At 40.0% G+C, this 25,510-nt stretch overlaps 2 protein-coding genes and 1 pseudogene across 4 annotated transcripts; 1 reads left to right on the top strand and 2 right to left on the bottom strand.

The window, feature by feature from the left end:
* Nucleotides 1-3,058: 3,058 nt before the first annotated feature.
* Nucleotides 3,059-8,226, bottom strand: LOC131336257 (uncharacterized). Its single transcript, XM_058372043.1, has 7 exons — nucleotides 8,008-8,226; nucleotides 7,329-7,382; nucleotides 5,880-5,896; nucleotides 5,746-5,806; nucleotides 5,329-5,481; nucleotides 4,323-4,351; nucleotides 3,059-3,085 (listed from the first exon to the last, which is right to left on the bottom strand). The coding sequence occupies exons 1-7, from the start codon at nucleotides 8,072-8,074 to the stop codon at nucleotides 3,059-3,061; spliced, it is 408 nt and encodes a 135-aa protein (XP_058228026.1). The 5' UTR covers nucleotides 8,075-8,226.
* Nucleotides 8,227-17,353: 9,127 nt separating this feature from the next.
* LOC131299049 (diacylglycerol O-acyltransferase 2D-like) lies at nucleotides 17,354-21,336 on the bottom strand. 3 transcript variants are annotated; one of them, XM_058324584.1, is made up of 9 exons: nucleotides 21,086-21,336; nucleotides 20,861-20,935; nucleotides 20,476-20,561; nucleotides 19,948-20,054; nucleotides 19,236-19,391; nucleotides 18,742-18,828; nucleotides 18,387-18,484; nucleotides 18,026-18,113; nucleotides 17,354-17,594 (listed from the first exon to the last, which is right to left on the bottom strand). In XM_058324584.1, the coding sequence occupies exons 1-9, from the start codon at nucleotides 21,283-21,285 to the stop codon at nucleotides 17,493-17,495; spliced, it is 999 nt and encodes a 332-aa protein (XP_058180567.1). In that variant the 5' UTR covers nucleotides 21,286-21,336; the 3' UTR covers nucleotides 17,354-17,492. The 3 variants fall into 3 exon arrangements, with proteins under 3 accessions (XP_058180567.1, XP_058180568.1, XP_058180569.1); XM_058324585.1 differs by having other exon boundaries at nucleotides 21,095-21,333; XM_058324586.1 differs by having other exon boundaries at nucleotides 17,469-17,594; nucleotides 18,026-18,195; nucleotides 21,086-21,333.
* An 824-nt stretch (nucleotides 21,337-22,160) lies between these two features.
* LOC131299047 (uncharacterized) lies at nucleotides 22,161-24,529 on the top strand (annotated as a pseudogene).
* The last annotated feature ends 981 nt before the right edge of the window (nucleotides 24,530-25,510 follow it).

The following is a 25,510-nucleotide window of genomic DNA, read 5'->3' as shown; positions in this document are numbered from 1 at the left end:
GACGACTTGGATTGTGTACTACAGGATTCCTATTACACACATTACAAAGCAGCGAAAAAGATCTGGTTGGGATATTCAGCTGTTGGCTTGCTACAGGATCCCCGTCGCATGCATGGTCCTGTAGGGGAAATCCAATATTTCAATAACATGTAGTATTAATTAGCTTATGGCTTCTTAAAAAGTCTGATTCGATTTTAAATATTACCTCTTAGTATTTTTCTCAGATATATCACTTTTATTCATGGGATATGATAATCAACTCATCTTAAAAATTAAACTGTTAAAGAGATGGATAAATTTCTGCTATTATCTTCTTCATTACTATATTCTCATATGTAGGAATACCCTTGTTAGTCGGCTTTTGTAGCAAATTCTATTTTTATTATATATATCTTTAACACGTCCCTTGCGTGTATGTGCAAGTATTTTATTATCAAGTAGGCAATTATGAACTTCGAACACAAAATCTTCTGCCTGCTTTGATACATAGGGGCTACAAACAATCTGATCAGTTGAGCCAAGTTTGAAGTTCTGATTCAAGCGCTTTAATTATTCACCTAACGACTCGAGTTCGAGAGAGTCGTTAATTACTGGACCGAGTCTCGATTGAGCTGCTCACCAACGGCTCGTTTCGTTTGCAACCCCAGTATCATACCAAAGCAAAATCTGGATGCCATTGTCGATGTGCCATTCACTTGGGGTAGTCTAGTTGATTGTGTACGGAGACTCCAAAGTAGAAAGTAGGTGCATGATTGATCAGATATTTGCCTTGTTCCCATGGGAAAAGGGCTTTTATTGACTTTAGAGGTGCCATAAGGACCATCCAATTCAGGAGTGCCCCAATTCCACACTGCTAATTTCAGGCATTTATGAACAGGAATTCAAGGCCTCAAAGTCCCCTTGGCCTCTCAAGGTTACGGCCTCAACAACTCTATGGATTATGGTCAGAGCTAGTCACAGACTTTAATATGTGTACCTAAATATTGGTACTTTAGAGTACGAAAAATGAACGCCGCCACACTTGAATCTATCTCTATATGCAAAAAATGTAAATTTCTGGGGGGCATATTCTTGACTTATGAGGCTCTCTACTTTGATACAATATTCAACAAGCACTCAATGCACATGTGAAAGTGTAGTTTGGCTTTCACACCAAACAACCAGTTTTTCCTCGATTTATGAACATTGCATAGCCATCAACCACTAATGAGAAAAAGCATGCGAGTTTAGAAGAGTAAGCCCCGTTGTACTCACTGCACCACCGAACAGAGGCGGTGGCACATTGAAGCATGGGTTTCAACTGAACACCCTAGAAATTTTATAGGGTGTATATGAGTCCTATGTACTTTTGTTGTATCCCTGATTTGAACACCCAATTCAATTAAGTTTGAACACCCACCCTATAAAAGAGCCAATCAACTTATATCTAGGTTCAAAATCTTTCAAGTGCTATCAACTCCTTTGAGGCTAGTCCATACGACATTTGCTTTGGCTTTAAGTGGGCTACAACTAGTGAACGACATTCTTATGGTCTCCTAAAATTAGTCGAGGTGCACGTAACCGAACACCAAGTTATCCTATGAAAAAAAACCACCACACCCTCAAGAGGAGGAGAGAATGATAAAATTGTTATTCTATTGATTTTTAGTTGTTCACCGTGTAAACTATTGATCCATTTCAAGTTGAATATATATCAAGAGAAGGCCAGGAGAGAATGATACAATTGTTACTCTATTGATTTTTAGTTGTTCACTGTGTAAACTATTGATTCATTTCAAGTTGAATCTATGTTGTTGAATATTTATTCCACTATTTTTAATTTTTTTTTTCTAATTAGTTAAACTACTTAAGCCAAGGAGAGATAGATGAATGTTGGCATGATTAATTATATTTGAAAAGATGAACCGAATATTGTTGATTATGAAACGCAACGGTTTCAAAATAGTCTAACTTATCGACGACAGTTTTGCTTGGTTTAATAGTTTCTAGTAAAATTTTGCTTAACTATTAGTGTTGAACAAAGTTAGCAGAGATTAAGATTTTTTTGAACACCCTAGAAAATATTTCTAGAGCTGCCATTGCCACCAGACAACTCGAGAAGGTTAAACATAGTCCTTCTTGACTACTCCCTCCGTTCCTTTATTTATTGGTCCATTTTAATATTCTTTATTGTCCTAAAAAGATTGTCCTGGTCTAAAACCAATGGGCTAATAAAGGTTACGAAATTACTCTTTTACTCATCACTTTTGAAATGAATTATTCAGGCATAAGAAAATAAAATGGAATGATGATATTTTGATAAGACTTAAATGGTAAAGTGAGAAAAAAACATGGCAAGTGCAAGGATAAAACTTCGTCGTGGAGAGGGAAACCACCAGGATAACCAGTTAAGAACCTTAAACCTTAAATGAACGCTCGGTGATAAAAGGAGGTGGGGTGCAGAAAAAACCACTAAAGATTGCCTAGATAATATACTACCCCGTCGCGCAGGAATTATCATGGTTGGATTCATTGTCCTAACATAAAATTTCGCCTCCAACCTTTTTTTTTTCTTCAACGAAAGTAAGGCCTGCATCGTAAGCTGCCCAACAAAGCTAATATCCTAAGAAGAAGAAAAGAAATGGGAATCCAAGCAGATCTTCATTTACGAGCCGAGCTTAGTCATTTACTAAACGAGCCTCTTTAATCGAGTCGAGTCTCCCTTAACGAGCTGAGCTTTTGTCGAACGAGCCGAGCTCCACTCGGCTCGTTTAGTAAACGAGCCGAAAACTCGAGCTCAAGTTCGGCTCGTTTAGTAAATGAGCCAAGCCTTATTGAGCTGAGCTCGTGAGCTGCTCGGTTCGTTTACAGTCCTAGAGGTCAGTTTTCTTTCAGACATTGTAGTAATCTCAAGTCATATACATCGTACTATTACAGGTCCGTTCCTTTTTCTATTCCTAGGCCCAAAGGCAAGCTTCCTTTATTGACGATAGAATGGGGAGTGAATTGAAGGGCTTCTGTCTCTGTTCTTGGTTTGTGGCCCTCTTTTTGGATCTCTTTTGATCTTATTCGTGACCCCTCAATTGTCACCACCAGGCCTCTCTTGCTACCACAGTAGCACCATTAAGACAATATAGCAAAATGATCCTAGTCCTTGAAATTAATTAGGAACCACAATAACAAAATGTGGCCTTAAGGGAACCCCTTTGCACAGATGAGTTAAGTGCAGACTAGAAACCTTCGAAGAATAACTTGAGAAAAGGCCCCAAGAACCAGGAAATGAACAAAATGATGTTAGCATCCGATAGAAAGACCATCAAGGCTACCTTCTGTTTAGTTGGAAACATGGTGTTCCATGTAGTTAAAAGTGGAAACTAGGCTCTCTATTCTCTTCTACTTTGCTAAACGTTTTGCTTTATTTTTGAGATCCAACGCTCGTCACCTAATTTTTTTTTCAGACTCAAGGATATAAAGGTTCAAAACTACACCAACGGCAAGTCATTCTTATGATGCAAATAGTACCGAGAGATTACTCACTCAAAATAAAATGCAACAATCATTGCCTTCCGTAACATAAGGTTGCAGTTTGAATGACATTCCGAAGCAGGGATACAACCTAAAATCTCATGTCTCACTTCTTGACTAATCTTAATACATCATCACCCACTAGATGTAATCAACCAGTTACGAGCACCTGATAAAAGAAACCAGAGAAAAAAGAAAAAGTCAGTATTGTAGAAGTCTATGACTTCTAATCATCATCCACAAGAAGAAGAAGAAGAAGAAGATACACATTAGAGCAACATGATTTATTGACAGGTGGAACACACAATTGTTTTTCAAGAGATGTAGTGGAAAGGCTGCAAAAGTAAGATGGCCAATTTTATGGACTATTATTGTCTTTTCTTTGTTCATCATAAGCTTTTATGTTTTACCCAATTGTAACTAGATTAGCAGAATGATGTGATTCCTCTCACACATAGTTATCATAGAGGAAGTAGTACTCTGTGACTTTTCTAGTTGGTCTCTCAGGATTGTATTAGTAGGGAAGGCAAATACCCCACTGTATTACGCTTTGGAAAGCACGCTCCCAAACATGATATAAATTTGTCAGTAATTTAAGACATCTAAAGAGGTCCCCAAAGTTTTACTGAAAAATCAAATAGTAAGCTAAAAATCTAGAAAGAGTGGAATTTTGACATGAGAAAATGTTCCAAAAAATTGGTCATTATTCTCTTAAGAGTGTGTTTTGCATGAAAAGTTAGAAAAATAGTAACTTCTATTGGAAGTTTATCTCTTGAAGGAAGCATGATAGTTTAGGGTATGTGTCATATACCACATACCTTCCCATTCCTCATTTCGGTATGATCACCTTTCGAGTAACATAACTCAGGTAGAACTCACCAAAGAGAAAGTGCAAGGAAGTCTTATTCAGCTTAGGCATGGTTCCTAATCGGAGATGGTGCATATGGGAACGGAATATGGGCTGACAATGAAGACAACTAATGGACAAACACTCTTCAATTGCATGTATAGCAAAATATATGAAACCTAAAACGTCTACACTATTGGAAGTTTCCTCGATGGTTCAAACATCAAACAATAAAAAATTGCTGGTCTTCCTCAAAGATACTTCAATAATGTGGTATGCTTTTGTAATCCTTTCCTGGTCAGATAAGTTTTAGGAAACATGTTTTCTTGAAAGCAAACCATTACTTGAAAACCGTCCAGGGCCGGCTCATAAGTTTTGGAGGTCGGAAGCGAATTTCTTGAATGAGGCCACCCTATATTTTTTATACAAAAGTGATCTACAAATTTTACCAATTAGCTCAACTGGTTAAGATAATAAAAAACTTACTTAGTAGAGGTGGAGAGTTGGAGATAGTAAAAGAGAGGCCTCAAGGAATTCCTTGTGCAAGTATTTTCCGTCCATAGTCGTTGGTTGTTGTCTTCCCTCCCTTTCGACTCCTCAAGCATGAAGCGTTTCTAGTTCTTGCCGTACTTACTTCTTATGATCGGCTATATCTTCTTTTTCTTTTTTGATTTTTTTTGATTGGCTATATCTTCCTTGCTAGTTCCTGCCGACCCTTAAGTTATTTTCTTTTTCTTTTTTTTTAATGCATTAGTGTTTCTAATGATTAATTCCACAATTTGGGCTTATTTTATGGCTCCTAAATTTCAATTTGGCCTATTTTGTGGCTCCTAAATTTCAATTGGACCTATTTTGTGTAAAGAAGTCTAGTGCAATTTTTTGTGGACCATATATATATATATATATTGGAATCCTAAAAATTTGGGGGCCCTCGTTTTTAATTTTTTCCGGAGGCCCGAAGCGCTCGCTTCCCTCGCCTTGGCTATAAGCCGGCTCTGAAACCGTCCCACAACCATTTGATAGCAAGGGGAAGTGAGGGGAAAACCATGTTCTCACAGCTCCTAACTCCACTCTCCCTGCTATTGTCATTTTCTTCGTAGACCAGGTCCCCATCTTTGGCGTCCCTTCCTATCAAATCGAAGCTCATATTTTAAAGGCACGCAACATATGATTGTGAAAGAATTCCATACAAATCAGAGTAGTTTCCCATACAAATTGGAGTTAAACTATCAAGATCAATTCGAAGTACATGAAACTTAAATGCCAACAGTTGAAAAATATGAGGAATTATACTCTTTTCTGAACAGGAAAGGAATCATATTGTTAAGTTACTCAAATTTTGATCACTTCTCCATCTGAAAAGAAAATTTATCGCAAGTACCAGTAGTACCTTTTTTTCAATGCCAACGAGGTTCTCCCGTACATTTGAAGAGTCAGTTGCCATGACAGATCAGCCTGGGAATCAGTTGGTGGTAAGGCACTGGACAACACTTTGTAATTATATAGGTATGTTTAGTACAAATAGCACCTTCTGGAAGTGGACTCCTGGAATATCAAGTGGGCAACCCATGAACAACACTTCAGACTTTCTTATAACCACAGAGAACGGATAAATGTGCTTGGAAGGTTAAGATTGTCAGCTGCCCACTTAAAGTTTAGCTAACAGCATTTTATCCAATAGCAGGTCCTCATTTAAGGCATTTTAACTATTTCTTGCTTGGACGCCCCCAAATGTATCAGCTACGCGGAGCCATTGCATGGTAAATGTAGTGGTCCGAATATTCTGGTTCGGCCACAATCGCTACATTCGGCGGAAGGCCACGAGGCTCAGCCATGTCTTCTATTAGAGCTCATCCACAAGGCTCGGCTCATCCCGGAGTTAGTCCACAAGGCTTGGCCATGTCTCCCATGATAGCTCCCACGAAGCTCGGCTCAGCCCGGAGCTAGGCAACTGGGCTCGGCCATGTTTCCCATGATAGCTCCCACGAAGCTCGGCTCGGCCTGGAGCTAGGCAACTGGGCTCGGCCATGTTTCCCATGATAGCTCCCACGAAGCTAGGCTTGGCCCGGAGCTAGGCAACTAGGCTCGGCCATGTCCCCATAATGCTCCCTCGAAGCTCGGCTCGACCCGGAGCTAGGCAACTAGGCTCGGCCATGTCTCCCACAATGCTCCCTCGAAGCTCAGGCTCGGCTTGGAGCTAGGCAACTGGGCTCGGCCATATCTCCCACGATGCTTCCTCGAAGCTCAGGTTCGGCCCGGAGCTAGGCAACTGGGCTCGGCCATGTCTCCCATGATGCTCCCACGAAGCTCAGCTCGACTCGGTCTAAAGCTAGGCAACTAGGCTCGGCCATGTCTCCAATGACAGCTCACACTAACCGCCTTATCCACTACGTCACGGGTGACGTCAACCGACGCGTATCAGACGCATAGACGAACTTGGAGAGCAAGCCAAGAATCCTCTATAAATACCAAGGGATAGTCGCCCTAAAAGGTACATCGTCTCCTACCCTCGAAACCCTAGTCCTTTGCTTTCCTCTCTGTGCATTATTCTCATCCTTGCGCCGGAGGGCCATTCCGGGGCTCCTCCGGTGTGGTCTTTAGTCGTGCTTCATGGTGTAGGTTAGGTTCAAGGGAACGAGGTTAGATCCAGACGAACAGCAGTTCCAGAGGAAGCGAGCCACGTTCATCGGAGCCCCACAGTAAAAACGAAGCAGCTATGTCATTGTACGCTGCTTTGAAGATATGCCACATCCACTCTTCCAAATACGTGAAGTGTCCATATGGGTTTTATATCCAAAATATCCAGTTTCACATGGACCTCGCAAGAATATATCTAGTTTTTCAATTGTTCTGTTTATTTGTAGGTAAAACTGCCTTAACTCTCCCGAGTTGGTTCGAAAGGAGTGAGGTGCCTAGGTTAACGGACCCAGGAAATTAAAGTACGACAGACAAATTATAAAGGTTCATATTGTACTACCATTTATCCTCGTGGTAATCATGGTAAGAAACCAGATTCTTGGATCCTTGTCATCTTCCTCAATAGGTAAATGCATATGTCAAGACATTAGATTAGATCAGCAGGTATAAAGAACGCAAGTCAATCCAGAAGGCACTTGAATTTAAAGGAGAAAAGTGGCAACCTGAGACCTCGAAACAAGAAAGCAATTTATTTTGTCAAAGATCAATTAATAGGTTTGCTACCAAATCGAAGAAATTGGAGGCCCAGCAACTATGCTCAATTATGTATCTAATCGAACTTGCTGCTTGATGCTATCTAACCACTACGCCAATATGAATGCAAACTACTTCATTCTAAACTACACAGAGCCTGTACGAATAGTTATTTACGGTGCTAATCGCGGTGTACAAAAGTGTTTTGGACGGTCCAGAGATTAATGAAATTTTTCCGGGAAAAAGTTTAGGGAACCCGGAGAAGTTTTATTAAAATTGGACCATCCAGAACACTTTTGGACCATCGCGATTGATTGCTGCCGTAAAGAAGCTATTCACGGCCGCCGTGAATAAGTTTCTCTCTAGCAAGAAATTTTTAAAACTGTATTCTAAACTTCACTAAGACAAAAGGATTGGAACTGTATGATATAAGAAATTTCGATATCCACAGGACCTATATTAATAACACAATAATTGATTCTAACCGGCGGCGAAGAGGCGACGGTAGCGTCGGCGGGAGGATGGCGGAGCGGACGGCGTGCGGTCGTCCATATGTAGCGCGAGTGGAAGGATTCGGGTCGTGAGACTCCATTAATCATTAATTAATAGGATTGGGTTTGATACATTGTGGTCAAATTTATTTTTTTAAAACTAAATTCACACAGATTATCTTTGATTATGAACTAATCAGCATTTGATTGACATGATCTTTGACATTCTATTTCTTCTTGATAAGTTCTACAACTCGAACAGATTCGATCATAAAAAGGAACCGGATTAAGTTCACAATTTACCAATTACGGAGTTTCAATAGACTTCTCCTGTTCTAACTGCGAAGTCTGAATGAGTTCGGACGACATCGTTTTAATATACTTCGCTTGTTCACTCTGTCCTTGTGTGGAACCTCGCGTCTGTTAGACGCGAATTTGTATTGAACTCAAAAGCTCGACTGAAATTCCACTCACCTCGCTCGACTATAACAGACTCTCTCTCTCTCCCTCTGCACTTTTTCATTTCCTCAAATCTCACAGTTTGATCTTCATCGTGTTTTGATATTTCCTCAATTCAGACTGATTGCAGCGAAGAAAAACACTTAATTTTCTCTCTCTTCGACGCCTCCGTCGAGTCCGGCAATACTTGCACCTTGAGCTGCAGTACTCCTGCGCCCGGTTTTCAAGTCGATTCAGTCAAATGGAACCACACCAGTGAGGACTCAATTTGATTGAGCTGCACTCCTCCTTCGTATTTGAATTTGATTGTAATGAATTTTTTTGAATGTTAGCATTCGCACCCTAATCGCGTAAGCCTTGAGTAGTACCCTCCGCTCTTGCTCTCAATCAACGCTCTCACGAATTTAGTAGTTTGTATCAATCTGGTTAATCCTGTACCATACAAGTTTAGGGCCTTCAGGCTGTTTGATAATGTGGGTTCGCTTACGCCATATTTTTGCCACATGTCGATACCAATAGGAAATACCGATGGAGAATTGTTTCTCATCTTAAATTGAGGTGATTGGACTAGCACCAATGGAAATAAAAAATCTAGAAATCAGAAAAGTATAAAATTGTGGACCGAAGTTTATAAGACGATACGTTGGACAGAAAATACTGTCTGTTTTGTATTTTTTTTCGTCTTTAATGATTTTGTTATGATTTCGGTCATAATTTTTTTCTTCTTAAACTAATCCTCTCGTCGGCAATCGATTAATCTAAATTTTTTTTACCCGAATCTAATAAAAATTCAGAAAAGACAGAATAAATATACTGAAACCTAAAATAGGAGAATTGAATGTACAAAAAGTTAAGCGCCATTATTCATGCCATAGTTTGACATGTAGTGCCGCGTTCGTTCTATACTTTGAACAGACGTTATTGTCTTTTTCTACATGTTTAATTTCTTAAGTCAAACAAATAATGACATTAATGGTTTAGGTGCATGCATGGTAGCACAATCTTCATTCACACCTACCATGCATCAACCTTCTCAAGATTCGCATATTTTCTCAGGATTTGCATAATTTTTTTTTTATCAACGTTAAGAAATTCTTTCATTAGTACCCGCAGGGAAAAGATTTCATCACAATATACAGGAATGAATCAGAACTATCAAATCAAAGACACGAGTTACTGTGAGAAGCATACACGCTACAGATTCAACGACACCCTGCTAAAGTAAATCTACACTAAGCGCTGGTACGAGAATCCCGTTCGTGACTCAGTAGTAGAGGAACCAAGGAATCCTAGCTCAAACCCGTAGTAAGCGCAAGATGAAATGGACAACTCGCATATTCATTAGGATTTGCATATTCATTAGTATATATATTACAAAGATCGAATTACTAAAAGAAAGGGAGAAGTACAACTCGCACTATTAAAACTAGTTCGTTTTCCTTGCAAAGACTTATATTTTGCAGCAAAATTCCAAACATGGAGAGCCAATTACTCACCAACATTTGACTCAGAGCACTGCTCTTGAGGAAGGAAGGGAGGAAGCGCAAAAAGAAGAAAAATTAACCAAACTTGCGGCCTTTGGGCTCTTAAATTCAAAACTAACCAAACTTGTGGCCTTTTGACCCTGAAATTCCATACAAGAAAAGATCAAACGCAAGCAAGCAAAAAAGTGTAAAGAAAAACATGGCATGAACTTAACCAAAGTGCATGCTTCGTCTGTACACAAGCTAGCTCTTCCCTTTCTCTCTCGCTCGCTCTCTCTACGTTTGATTTACTGGCTTGTACTCATCTCCGGAAACAGACGACCTTTTGATGAACTCCAAACAATCAGCAATGGCTTCCGAATAGAAAGAATTCGATCGGCCAAACGACCTTAGCCTATATTCGGCTCGACTTGTATCCGGCACAACCAAATTTCTTCGACAACCACTCTCTCTCCTGCTGCTGGAACATCGCGTAAAACCTTTCTTCAGTGATTCCAGCGCTTCTCCGTACGAAGACCGCCATCTGCTGAAAAAATCGAACAAACAGAAGATCTTGGCACGTAACCGGTAGACTGAAAACCTTCTTGGGTACTTTAGCTTGAAACATCTTTTCCCGTGGCACGATCTCCGTGTAACCTTATCGTAGCTCATATGACCCATATTTATGTTGCCTGACCCCTTAATGACCGCTCTGATAAAGGAGGCAGGGGTGTAGAGACAACGGGGAGGTTCCGTTATATACGTCCACCCTGATAAAGGAGGCAGGGGTGCAGAGACAACGAGGAGGTTCTGCTATATATGTCCGTCCTGATAAAGGAGGCAGGGGCGTAGAGACAACGAGGAGGTTTCGTTACATGTTTGTAGGACTATGTATGTATTTATAAGGGAGGGGAAGGAGTGGGTGTGGAAGGAAGGAACTTGGAAGGGTTTTGGAGACTTGGAGGTCTTGATGACTCAACTAAGTAATTAGAGTAGTGAGGTTAATATGATTGGAACAGAGATTATAATATCAATTTGTTATGTATGGAGGGGACAAATGAAAAAGTTAATTTGGAAGTGTCTCTTTAAAAAATTGGTGATTAAAGGTATTAGGTATAGGATTGGACATGTTTGGTATGTTTAGTTAATTGTGTTTGAATAAATTTATTGAATCGTGTAGACTAGTAATCCGAGACAGAATTCCTTTATTCCGGGTGCTCCTCTGTTCCAATCTCCAATTCCTTATAATTCAATTAAAATATTGGAGAGAGTGATCGTCTGAGGGGGAGAATTGCGAGTAGAGAAAGAAACCAAATACGCTAAATACTTTTGACTCGACTCGTGAATAGTATTTAATTTTTTCATAGAAAGCAAGCGTTTTAATTTAGATTTTTAAAAAAAAGCAGATCATTCGAGAGAGAGAGGATTGCGAGCATAGAAAGCGAACCGAGTACGGTAAATGCTTTTGACTCGATTCATGAAATAGTATTTTTTTTTTCCCATAGAAAGCATGCGTTTTAACCTAGATAGAAAAGAAAATATTTCGTTGCAAACAAGTAGGAAAATATCAAGGGATCACCACTATGTAAAATTGTACTAACAAATTTTAGTGGTCTAGCTTGTTCTTAAAAATTTAGGTGCTAGAATTGTATTATTAAGTCTAATACAAAGCTTGACCCATGATGGATTTGTCACATTTCTACTTGGGTGACCAACTTTGTCTTTAGGGCACCTAGATTTTCTTCCTTTTTAATTGTTTTCCCAATTAGAAAATGACACAATGGGTTAGACGTTTTTGCAATAATCAACTGTTTGAAATTTTTTAGAGCAAGTTGAATGAAATAAAGAAGAAACTACACAAAGGGACCATTACTTTGTGAAGTTTCAAGCATCCATTTGTTGACCACAATCGGATAGAAAGTAGAAATTATTTATGTGAAATTATTTATGCTAAAGTGAGGGGAAAAAGGGCAGGCCGGTCAACCTGACCGGTGGGAAACAAATTACTTTTTCGTAGCCTACATCAAGGAATATTTTCCACTCACACTCTATTCGTAAGCGTGTGAAAAGACTATAGAAAGGGCTGTAAGAATTATTTCAAGGTGTGTACAAGCTGATCCGAAACACCCCGCATTGACGAAAAAAGGAAACTTCAAAATTTCAAGTCTTCTGTTTAAGAAATGATGGGGCATTGAACGTATGGTAAACGCAACAAATTTGACGTAAGAGTGTGAAAGAAAAGTTGGATGTCGAAATTGTGGAAAGAAAGGAAAAAGAAGAAAGAAGATAGAAGATGAAAAGCAGAAAATCCATCTTGGGTTGGGTTGAATTTGGAAAATAGAGAAAATGGAGTACGTAATTACTTGTCTAAAACAACATATACTGTGTGGAGTTACAAAACCAAGCTGAACAGAACCGAACCTTAAGTCTCAATCAATTCGCGGTAGCTATATGAATCTATTTTTGTCATTGAGGTCTGTCAAGGCCCACATGTTTTTTGATATTCAACAAACGAAATGAGGGATGGTACTGTGTAGTGGTGTGCGCAGCACCGTGTCGCATCAAAAATTAGATTAGTTTCCACAAATTCAATATCCATACAGAAGAGAGGATTGTGCAAGCAAACTAACACACTCTACAGAACAGGGGCAGCTGCAACATTAGAATACTTATAATATGTCACTAAATCAAATTTATCACGATGCAAGAGATTAAGGCCGGCAAGATTTTTACGTGGAATCCACATAAGCACCGATTCGGGAAAATTACTCGAGATGGTCAATTTTCAAATTCGGACTGTTGATTGTTTAAAAATTCGGACTATTAATTGCTGAGATAGACAGCTGAGATGCTCACTACAACACTGTAGTGACTTTGCCCGGGACGAATTAAATAGTTCAAGGGCAGCTAGCTATATAGGTCAACTGTCATCAACTCATGAGAGTAGGTGTAGGTAGGCTGGAGGACTTTATGCCGTTATGCCCGCTTAGTTAAAAACAGCTAGCTTGTGGCTTGTGCACCGCGTACGTCAACATTCTGCACATTCACTAATAACCCCCAATTATTGGATTAAAGTTTAGTATTTTAGAATTTAAAATAATTTTTTTTAAATGCGTTTAAGCTTGGTATTGGTAGTTTGAGCTGTTAGATGTGGTTCACGTTGTAATTTTGTTACACCTAAAGGTAAAGGGCCTAATCTAGCAATGAAGCATGCTTGTGTCTATTCCCCTTTCTTTGCTGTATTTTCTCATATTATTTACTTTTTATAACTCAGGTGTTTGGATCAGCTTAGGCGCACATTGACCAGTCTAGAGGGCTCTATCCCGCCGCCAATATACGGGGAGCCAAATTACAGCTAGGTATAGATTGATTCCATAGGAGTTGATAGCATCTTGGTGGTTTCTAACCTAAGACTTTAAGAATTAAGAGGGATCGAACTCCTAAATTCCTATCCTCTTGAGATTTTCTTTGCAGTATTTATTAGTAACTTAAATTCGTTTCTTCAGGTTATTAAAACATGAGTTTCAGAAAATTGTGCTTAAGCTTCAAGTTTTGACAAGTCAATCGCACAATCTAAGTTTGAGGAACATGGTTGTCACGTATCCTTTTTATTTAGTTTTGAAGTACTTATAATTAAATCAAGTCGAATTTGATTGTGTATATCACCACGTGATAGGAGCGTTAAAGCAGATGTTTGACACTCCCCAACGACTATGGAGGCTTGAAACTCAAGCATTGAGCGAAAAATTCCAACTAGTTACCCTTTAAACGTCATGTGTATTTATCATGAAAAAAACAATCCTTCTTTGTTCGAAACAAATACTTTTATTTTATAATTTAAGAAAATCCTACTGTACAGTACTATACCTGGAGAAAGAAAAGCAGGGGTGAAGTTTGAACTTTCACCAAATAAAGTGCCCATTACTTGCGATCTACCAACTGTGATAGGCGACAACTTCACGTTTAACGCTTTTTCCTCATTGATCTTTCAAAAAAAAAAAAAAACCGTTTTTTCCTCATTACATTTCTCCTGCCCCTTTTCAGTCTTCCCCACAAGCTCAAAGGTCCAAACATAAGAGAGGAAATCCCATCTTTTATAATGCATGTGGTGTAGATTATTAAGTTCTTCTACGAGATTCCCAGATAAATTTAGGGCCGTTCATGCTTCGGATTGGATCGGATTCCTATGAATCCAATACTAATTCGTATCGAATTGCACTTGGTCGCATTGAATTGCAATGGTCGTATCGAATTGCTCTTGGCCACATCGAATTGCACTTCTATATAGATATGGGCACCTCTACTTGAACTTCTACAAACAAACAACGAAAATAATCTAATCCAAACTCTAATTAGAGGGAGATTTAAGGTTGAGGGCATCCAAGTCATTACAACAAGTGAGATAAGGTATAGATAAATTAGTTTTGGCCGCAATGAATTATAATTGGGCGCTACAAATTGCACTCGGCCGTGCAATTCGATGCGGCCAAGTGCAATTACACGCAGCCAAGTGCAATTTCATGCGGCTAAGTGCAATTCCACGTGGCCAAGTGCAATTTCATACGGCCATGTGCAATTCGACGCGGCCAAGTGCAATTCCATGCGGTCAAGTGCAATTCGAGGCGGACAAGAGTAATTCGTAGCAGCCAAGTGCGATTCGATGTGGCTAAGTACAATTCGATTCGGCCAAGTGCAATTTGATGTGGCCAAGTGCAATTCAACACGTCTAAGAGTGATTCGTAGCGGTCAAGGGAAATTTGATGCGGCCAAGAGTATATTGATTTTTCTCGAATAACCGAATACTTTTGTTTGTAAATAATGTATATTTAATTCCATCCCTAATACATTGCTCCTTTTCTTTTTTCTTTTTTTCGACAAATTGTTTCAGCAAATAGATTATTTTTAAGTTTGAAAATTAAAAAAAATTACTTATTTTTTAAAGAAAACTTAGCAGAACGGGGCTAGTCTTAAGGTACTTACAATTGAATTGACTGAAAGTTGAATTTAATTAACTCAACCATAACTCGAAATGAGTTTCAAAACATGTTCAAACCTTGGTTTGTTTATACGTTAAAAGATTGGTTTTTAATTAAGGAGAAGAAAATAAGATGACACCCATTGCAAGTGGAATGAAGTGCAGTTGGTGTATCCCTTATACTTTGACGCACATGGGCAGGGTTCGATTCCTGCGGTTCCTGCAGTAAGCACCCATCCCTCTCCTTAAATCCCCCAAGATATAGTAGATTGGGAATAACGAATGAAAAAAAAAAACCTCCCCTATTATGTCACAAGCAATTTTCTTCATAAACTAAATTTGCAGGCATCTTAACATTGCATAGCTATTTGTAGGAAATTCCAATGCATATTTCAAGTCCGAAGCTAAGATATTACCATGTGATATGAGCATTAAAGCTGATGTTTAAATCTCCCCAACAGACTATGGAGACTTGAAACTCAAGTATCGAGTGAAAAATTCCAAGCAGTTAACTTAACGCGCATGTATTTATTATGAAAAAAAAAAAAATCCTTCTTTGTTCGAAGCGAATACATCTATTTTCAATTTAAGAAAATCTTACTAGGAGAGAGGAATGTGGGGGTGGGGTTTGAACTCTCACCAAATTAAATGTCCATTACCTGCTCTACCAATTGAGATAGGAGGCAACTTCACGTTTACCTTTTTTTCATAGTAAATTTCTCCTCCACTTTTCAGTCTTCCCCACAAGTTCAAAGGTCCAAACATAAGTTTGAAAATTCCAACTTTTGTGATGCATGTGGTATCTGGTGTGTACGAGTTTCCAAAGCTAAAATGGAATGGTACTATACGTACGATTGTGGAAGACTCTGGAACACAGAAAACCCAATATATTTGGAAACGTGTACGTTAATTCCTATCAAGACCACCTATTTCTTCTATTGTAGAGAGATGTCCATGACAACTTGCGCGCACTCTAACTAATTCTGGAGCCCTAAAGTTTAACGGTCGGACAAACTTCCAGTAACCCAAGGTTTGGAATGTCTAGCGTTCATGATATTCAAAATTCCGACTTCTTGGATGAAAGCCCTTTAGTTGGTTTCTGATTATGCCCACCTGACCAAAGGTTTTTGGTTTTATTTTGGGGATTTATTGTTGGAAGATTAATGTGATTTCTCCATCTAGATTTCCTTCCTATTTTGAATCACAAGATGAGGTGGCACGCTAGTGAAGCCCAGCCCTAAGTGGCACCCTCAGAATAGAAATAGAATTGAAGAATTGAAAATTTGAACCCCAACTTCCATGGATGGTCGGCCAGGGCATAAGAGATCAATGGAAGCAGGGGTTCAAATTTTCTGACACTCAATGCTATTAGTAATTTTGTTTATTTTTTGAGTGTCAGAAAACTTTCCTCAGCTTAACCTCGCATTTGGGTGTCAAAGTCATTTACTTTATAACTCGGTATGCGGTCCAATGAGAGAATTGGAGAGATCAATCACGCCGTCAACTACCAAGACATTAATGGCAGAGTTGTTAAGGGGCTGGGGGTGGCCAAGGCCCCTCGAGTGTTTTTTTTTTTGAGTTTTGCATGTGAAGATTTTTTTTATTAAAACCAAATCAATCAGTACCAATTTAATTAGGAGAAACGGGATGAAGTTGGTGGTGTTTGAACCCTCACCTAGTGTAAGGAGCATAATGTGTTCATCATTTGGCTGTCACTCAATTTGCCACATGTGAAATGGAATAACACTCTCATAGGTCATTTCAAAAATTTCATTTTGGAAAAATGTAAGGAGCATAACGTGTTCATCATTTGGCTGTCACTCAATCTGCCGCATGTAAAATAGAATAACACTCTCATAGGTCATTTCAAAATTTTCATTTTCGAAAAAAAAGAAAAGAAACACAAAACACATCTTATCATTTTGATGGTTAAAGCCTTTTTTAGCATACTTAATTAAATTTTAAATTCTATTTTAATATACTTAATCAATCTGAATTTCATTTTTGTCAAAAAAAAAAAAATTTGTCTTAGTTCGGCCCTCCCGAGTGGAGATCTTGGCTCCGCCACTGCAAGACACTCAATGAAAGTTTGACAAAATTCCATATTTTAATTGGTCCGAAACTAAAACTTTGAACACGAGAGCATGGATGTCAATGCCAACTTCTTACAACTATGCCAGTGAAGGTATATATGATGTTTGATTTGATTACTTGATTGCGATTAGGTTCACTTATTATGTCTGGATGCCAAATGCTAGGCTGCAAATTTTACACATTCTATGTTATGCGTACATGTCGGCTGACCAAGAGATCAGTCACGAGGTAAGTAGTTCATTGATCGGACTCCTTTGAAAGATCATCCTCCCCCGAAGTACAACTCTCCTAATAATTTTATTCCCCTAACTTTATTCCCCTAATGAAATAGGAAGGAAAAGAAACAAGCTAGCTAAATGATGAAGCAAATAAATCGGGGAAATGTGTCGATGATACAACAAATGGACAACAAAGAAGATACAACAGATGGCATGGACAACAAAGAAGACACGGGGAAGAAGGAGGAGGCGGCGAAATCAAAGCATTGATCAAAGAACTCTCAAATTAAGATCAGCATAGCCCACCCTTGCTTTGTGCGTCTCGAAAAGGTCTTGAAGCGCTTCGACAAACTGGCTGTGCACTTCATTCACCTTCCAAAGAAGATCAGGAGGCAAATAAACAACCCATCTAATATATCCTTTCACCACCATTAATCCCATATTTAATAAAAACAAGAAACAAAAAACAAAAAACAAAAAGGAATTACCAAAAAAAAAAAAAACAGAGGCAAATACAGAACTTTGAGTAAAGAGAATTGGTTTTAGCTGTCAAAGTAACATTTTGGTGGACGATTTGCTATATAAATTTCTGTAGGGAAAGTAAGGCACACATCATGTTGACATTCCTACTTGGAGAGAGGCGGGTGTTCAGTTTTGACATTTCCCTTCAAACAGGGAGCTAAACACCTCTCCCACATTGGAATCGCACATAGAAATGCGTCGATCTGAAGGCATCAACTTGGACAGATAATCACAACGTAATACAATACATACATATAGGAGGGTGTAATTGGCTTGAATACCTCTCCCATGGTGGGTTGTGGATTTTTCTGAACTTCAATTGGTCGACCGACCACCACGTGCATTGGATGTTGAAAGGGTATAGGAGACCTGAGGTGGAAGATTCGCAACTCTCAGTTCAAACAGCTCTATAAAACGGTTACTGTCCAGTAATCCTAGAGTGGTTCTGCAACTACATATGGTCTCAGTTTTGGTCATTGAAGCGGATATTACCAAAGAAAACAATTGCTAGAGAAGAGTGATTTCTAGAAACAACAAACTAGCATGAACCCGTGCTATGCACGGGAACAGAGGGCTCCAATGAAAAATACCCTCTGCAATACTATATAGTATACGCTTGTGAAGAATGTAAGGTTAACATACCCAAATATTCCCCAGAAGACAATTGGGCTGAATTTAAGGGCCCTAGATAACTGCACATATAGTTTCCCTCCAGGCTTCCACCACTTAAAGACGTTTGACTGCAGCAAAATTTGGAATGCTCTAGTGAGAAAGAGAGAAAGATCATCTTTGTCCAAATCACAAGAAAAAAGGAAAATAAGATACAAAAGTTCACAAGAAGTAGAAGCTTGGATAGCTAAATCAACATTACTCAACAAGATCAAAGCATCGGCAAATCAGAGAAATAGGAGTATAAATAGTACCGCGAGAATTCTGATCCGCCTTGCTGCTGCTTATATAAAAAAGTAGGAAACGAAGAACGAAACAGAATCACTACCTGACCAAAACAAAACACTGGAACCAAGGGCCGGCCTGTCTCTATGGCTATCCGTACGAATCCTCTTCTTGACTTGAGGAACGCAACCTACAAAAAACAGACACAAGTCACATAACAACTTGAAGACTTGGGTGAAAGACTGAAATGTTTGAGTGCAGTTGTCATCAAAGGTATTCAAGTATTATAAACCGACTCTTACCCTGAAGAGACAGGTCTTAACAGGTCCTAAAAAGGGTCCGTGGAACCAAGGGACAGAGGAAGACTATGCTTGGTTACCCACAGATACGCAAGAAAAGAAAGACTGAGACTATCATAACGGCAAAATGGAGCTTATTTTTGCATGTGTGAAAGGAAAGCCAAGAAAAAGATGAAATCTATCAGTAGTTGATGAATAAGGTGGTTCAAGTTTAAAATCTTCAATCCAGGATTCCAGATGCATCGAGGACATTAAGTACACATAAGAATCTAAGGCAATGAGTGAAAATGAGGTAAACCTCAGAATCGTGTTGCATATGAATTATCTCTTGGACTCCACCGGGCACCAAGATGCAGCTATAACCATCTGCCAAGAGTGAGACAAAAGTTTTTCTTGTTGCAGGGGACAGCCCCAACCAAGTCCACATATGCCTCAGGAATGGTGTGTGGAACACCTGTTTTTTTTTTGGTTGAAATAAAGAATAGTCAGTCATTGATTATGAATTCAAGAGGATGAGAAGCTATAGATAAATTAGTTTTGGCCGATTCGAATTACAATTGGCAGCTACAAATTACTCTTGGCTGCATCGAATTGCATTTGGCCGTATCGAATTACTCTCTTGGCCGCATCGAAATGCACTTGACCGCTACGAATTACTCTTGGCCACGTCGAATTGCACCTGGCCGCGTCGAATTGCACCTGGCCGCGTCGAATTCCTCTTGGCCGCTTCGAATTGCGCTTGGCCGCCTCGAATTGCACTTAGCCTTGCAATTTGATGCGGCCAAGTGTAATTCAACGCGGCCAAGTGCAATTCCATGCGGCCAAGTGCAATTCGATGCGGTTAAGTACAATTCCGTGCAGCCATGTGCAATTCGAAGCAGCCAAGTGAGTAATTCGATACGGCCAAATGCAATTCGATGCGGCCAAGAGTAATTTGTAGCGGCCAATTGATTATGAATTCAAGAGGATGACTCAATTAACTCGAAGAATATGAAGGGTGGCATTCTTACAGCAGTACTTGCGAGGACCTTAATTTTGGGAAGAGGCATAAAACCTGAGAGGTCAGCAAGCATAACGACACCAATAGGCAAGACTGAATGCGGCTCATAACCAAAAACTGCATGACGCACAACCATGTTTAGTCGGGTCTACTTGGCCAAAAATAAATACTCCCTATGTCCGTTTTTGCTAGTCCTGTTTGACAGTCCCAACTTTTTAAAGAGGACTAATGTTTTGAGATAACCCAAAATGAAATACAGGGCTGACATTAAGGGGCAGAGGGAGTGTATCTTTGTTACCTGATAATAAACTACGGCTAAGTGAAGTCGAAGCTCGATCACCTTAAAGGTTATAGTGGCAACAGCCAGCCACTTCAAGTCATTTGCTCATATCTTAGCTTAATGGACTAGTTATTTGTTGTCATCCTCAATAAGAAAGGACAATACAATTATGCAATAGCAACATAAAGCAGATATGCAATGCCACCCTTACAACTTTGCAACTTTGCAAGAAGAAATAACAAGGACAAAGATGTTCACCATAGGCCTGGTTCGGATCGAAAGCTTTCATATCCTCGACGTGAAGAATCAATGGAAAGTAGCCACAAACATGCTTGCAAACATACCTGAAAGACACATAACACAACAACACTGTATTGTTTTTAATCCGATGGTTTAGAAATTAGTCTTATAGGTGAGGATGCTTGCCCCAAATATGGCATTGCCATTTCTCCAGCCTCATTCAAGCTATTTGATGATTTACATTTGGAAAATGAGATGACTAGATGAGTTTTTAATCCGATGGTTAAGATTTGAGATTTTCTCCAATCTTTGATTCCCGACTGACCTTCACTCTTCTGAAATTCAATCCCTCCGGAAATTCATAATCCAAACACAGCCTCGGGAGTTAAAATTAATAACAAACCTTGATAGTCTCCGGCCCCATTTGCTTTTATCGTCTATTGGAATCAGCATTAGTACCATAAGCAAACCCAATACCCTGAAAGAAACACAACACGACACTGTATAGTCATGTATCCTTTTTATTTTTTTCCTTGAAAAGGAGTCATGTATCATTTTGAGTGTTTAAAAAACAGAGAGAGAGAGAGAGAGAGAGAGAGAGAGAGAGAGAGAGAGAGAGAACACGAACAATAAGAACATGGGAAGGGAAAGGAAGAGAAAAGAAGCCAAGACGATAACGAAGTTGAAGTGGATAGCTCCAAGCCACAAAACCAGGGCCAGAAAAGTTTGAAGGGCTGAGCCTTGTGAGCCCCTGAGCTCTGTTGGCGGCGGCGCCTCCTCGACGGGCGGCAGCTGTGGCAGTATTCCGTTACTCTGCTCCGTCTCCATCTGAGAATTTGACCGAAAAAGTTTCGAACGGTTTTGAACAACGACGGCCGATGCTCCAAGTTCGAGGGAGTTGATAAACTAGTATTAGTAAAAAACCGGTCGTCTGGACAAGGAGGTTGGTTCAAAGCGGTGGTGATTGATAGGGTTACACGTGGCTAGCTCGCACACTTGTTAAGTTTTAGCCACATGCAATCCATTTCGTGGGCCCGTAGACCGTGTGAACCGTAGGCCCCTTACAAACACCCTGTGTTTTTCTTTTTTTTTTCGATATTGTACAATAGGTGTTTAGAGACTATTCAAGCCTTGAATCACAATCAACTGTCCCTCATAGGGTTAGAACCCAGACCTCTCTAAGGAATGCGGTAGGTGATGCCAGCTAAGAGCTCATTGACAAACACCCAATGTTTGATCCCAATTCTTTTTCATGTTAAAATGAATGGTTTGCATGCTTTTGAATAAATAAAGTGATACATGAAGGAATGGGATGAGAATTATTCGAGTTGATTGCATTACAAAGGAAAAATGGGCTAGCTCTTCAATAGAAAAGAATTTCCAATTTTATGCCCGTGTAAATGTGCTCCTTTCCCGCTATCCGATTTAACTTTAATTTCGCACCTGACTCTTGCACTCAAACAAGCTTTACAATGAGGTGGCGGCACAATTACCAATCGAAGCCTATATAAACCGCCGCACTGTTTTTTTTTTTTTTTGTCATACGGTATACATTAGTAGAGTTTAGTGGGATGTTAATATGTTAGTCAACAGGAATTTAGAGACTATCCATAACCCTGAACTCCAAACCTGGACTCACACGCACCCTGTATAAACCGTCATTGTCACTGTCAACTCACACGCACCATCAAACCGACACATACCAATCACCATTAAATATGGAAGAAGACGAAGCAGAGATGTACGAGGGAGTCAGAGCTCACTTCCCTTCAACTTTCGGTGGGCAGCCGAAGCCCAGAACCCCTCTCGAATCCCTCCACAACGCCACCTGCCGTCCCTCCGCGCGCTGCTAATCCCGACCAATCTACCCCTAAGTCCCTAACGATGACACCACCACCAAAGGTTTCCCTTCTCTCTCTTCCTCCTCAAAATCCTGGCTTATCTCCCTCAAAAACTCGAACCCTAGCTCCCGCAACCGCTCTGATCCTAACCCTGACCCTGACCCTAAACCTAATAATGATGTGGTTATTGGGCCGCCTCGGCTTCTGTTGAATTCGGTTAACAGTGACAATGACGATGATGAGGATGAAATGATTGGGCCGCCTTGGCTGGCGGCTATTAATGAGGAGGTGGAGGATGGTGAGATGATTGGGCCGCCTAGGCCGGGCGATTCAGATGTGGAGGAGGATTCGGCCGGGGAAGGAGAGGGTCGGTTCCGATACCTCTCAGTAATGAGATTGTCTTGAAGGGTCACGCTAAGGTTGTTTCAGCTCTTGCCGTTGATCATTCGGGATCTAGAGTGCTTTCTGGTAGTTATGACTATTCAGTTCATATGTACGACTTTCAAGGGATGAATGCTCGCTTGCAATCCTTTAGATAGCTTGAGCTATTTGAAGGTCATCAAGTTCGCACCCTCAGCTGGAGCTCGTCAGCTGACCGATTTTTGTGCGTGACCAGCTCCGCCCAAGCTAAGATTTACAACCGGTATGGACTTACTCTTGGTGAGTTCGTTAAGGGGGACATGTATATCCGTGACCTTAAGAATACCAAGGGCCGTATAACAGGAGGCACCCAAAAACGAAGGAAACAATTTTGAAGTCATCAGAGGATGGTTTGCTACGTCTATGGTATGTAAATGACTTCAAAAGGCAAAAGCAGGTGATCGAGCCAAAATTTGCAAGGCCCGGAAGAGTTCCTGTTACCACATGTGCTTGGGATCGTGAGGGAAAAAGCATTGCAGGTGGTATTGGAGATGGTTCTATACAGATGTGGAACCTTAAGCCTGGCTGGGGAAGTAGGCCAGATATACATGTCGAAAAGGGTCACTCAGATGACATCACTGGACTCAAGTTCTCTAGTGATGGGCAGATTCTACTCTCAAGAAGCTTTGACGAATCATTGAAGGTTTGGGATCTGCTCAAAATGAAAGATCCACTCAAGGCGTTTGAGGATCTTCCTAATCATTATGCTCAAACAAATGTGGTAGCATTTAGTCCGGATGAGCAACTCTTCTTGACTGGAACATCTCTGTTGAAAGGGAAGGCACAACTGGAGGTTTATTATGCTTTTATGATCGAGCAAAACTCGAACTTGTGTCAAGAGTTGGGATTTCACCAACCGGTAGCGTTGTTCAGTGTACTTGGCACCCGAATCTGAATCAGATATTTGCGACAACTGGGGATAAACACCAAGGAGGAACTCACATCCTATATGATCCAACCCTCAGTGAGAGAGGAGCTCTTGTTTGTGTTTCGCGTGCACCAAGGAAAAAGTCGGTTGATGATTACGAAGCAAAACCAGTGATACACAACCCTCATGCACTCCCCTTGTTTAGAGATCAACCAAGTCGTAAGCGTCAGCAGGAGAACATATTGAAAGACCCAATGAAGTCTCATAAGCCTGAAATTCCTATAACAGGACCAGGTCATGGTGGAAGAGTTGGTTCAACGAAAGGAAGCTTGTTAACTCAGTACCTTCTTAAGCAAGGAGGGTTGATAAAGGAGACATGGATGGATGAAGATCCTAGAGAAGCTATTCTGAAATACGCTGATGTTGCAGCAAAAGACTCGAAATTCATTGCTCCTGCATATGCACAAACTCAGCCTGAACCTGTTTTTGCAAAATCTGATTCTGAGGATGATAAGAAGCGATATGAATATGTTTGCCCAGGGTGGTACTTCTTTTTTCCCCGACAACTTATGTCTTTGCTCTTTTCGCAGTTCATATTGGTTTTCTTGGACGTTTCGCCAGTGTATCCAATTGGCCTTATCAGTGTTGTAGAAAGCTGTCACAAACAAGCTTTACAATGTGAACAAATCCAATAATTGAAATGAACCCAAAAAAATACTCCATCTAAACTTGTCGAACTGTATGGCACAGAAGGCTCTCCTAGAACTGTTGAGTTGATTCCAGTTCCTTGGTGTAGCGTAGATTCGGAAAAGTCTACAATACACACCTCTTAAAAGTGTATCATATGCACTTATTATATAGTTCATTTATAATATTTGGATGTATTTCATAACTTTTGTTCTAAAACTCATAACCTTTTAGCAATATGATTCATAACATTTTCACTATGATTCATAACATTTTGGTGCATCTCGTAACTTTTATACTAAAAAAATCTTTTCACGACATGTTCAAGTTTGTTGAGCTGGTTTTGAGCTCAGCTAATAGAATTAATTAACATGCCTTCATTGCAAAATGAGTAGGTCTCCAACGATCTTTTAACGAGAGGACACGAGACAAGTTCTTAATTCATTCTGCAACCACACACCCTCTTGAGATTATGCACAAAAAAAAACCAGTACAAAGACAAGTCAAAGCATGCATTCATCAAAATGTAAATCCCTGTTCCACAAAAGACAGCACATTTACCAGGTGAACAAGATTCTACAAAGATATGCTTATTAGTTCATCATACTTGCAAACGCGATTAGCATTAATCAGAATCAGGTCCCTTTCGTCATTATATATAGGCTTAAGCAAACCATAAGTAACAGCCATTGACAACGACCCTCCAACTAATACTCTAACTGCAGATACTCTAATGGGAGAGCCACCAAGATAAGCTACAACTCCACCAAAACCGCCAGAGCAACCGATGCCACCAACGTAGCAGTATAACAACCATTGTCCTAAATCTGTGAGGAACAAGCACAGCAGGCAATAAAGGCACAATCGACCTGCTCAGGAAAGCCAAGGCCAATGCAACCCCAGCCCTTGTATGGGTTCGGAAGCGCTTCCTTTTCACTTTCTTCATTTTCTTTCCTTTCTGATTATTCAGAAGCACCAACCAGACTGGGTAGCAAAACACATTTATAGCTTTGACTTCTGTCATAGCTCATTTGAAAGCTAGATGTGCTTCAATTATTTGTCTCATGCATTCAGCTTTCTTCAAATCAGCTTCAGCTATTTCAAGAGTTTGCTGAGCTTCTTGTGGATTTCAGAGGCAAAAAATGAGGGAGATCTTCAACAAGCTACTCCTAGTATTTTTTTTCTCAATACACATAAGATAAACTCTGTCAATTTGCAATGGCTGATCACAGGGAGC

The sequence above is a fragment of the Rhododendron vialii genome, chromosome 8a, assembly GCF_030253575.1.
Source record: "Rhododendron vialii isolate Sample 1 chromosome 8a, ASM3025357v1".
NCBI classification, from domain to species: domain Eukaryota; kingdom Viridiplantae; phylum Streptophyta; class Magnoliopsida; order Ericales; family Ericaceae; genus Rhododendron; species Rhododendron vialii.
This window is presented reverse-complemented; position numbering and strand designations above follow the sequence as displayed.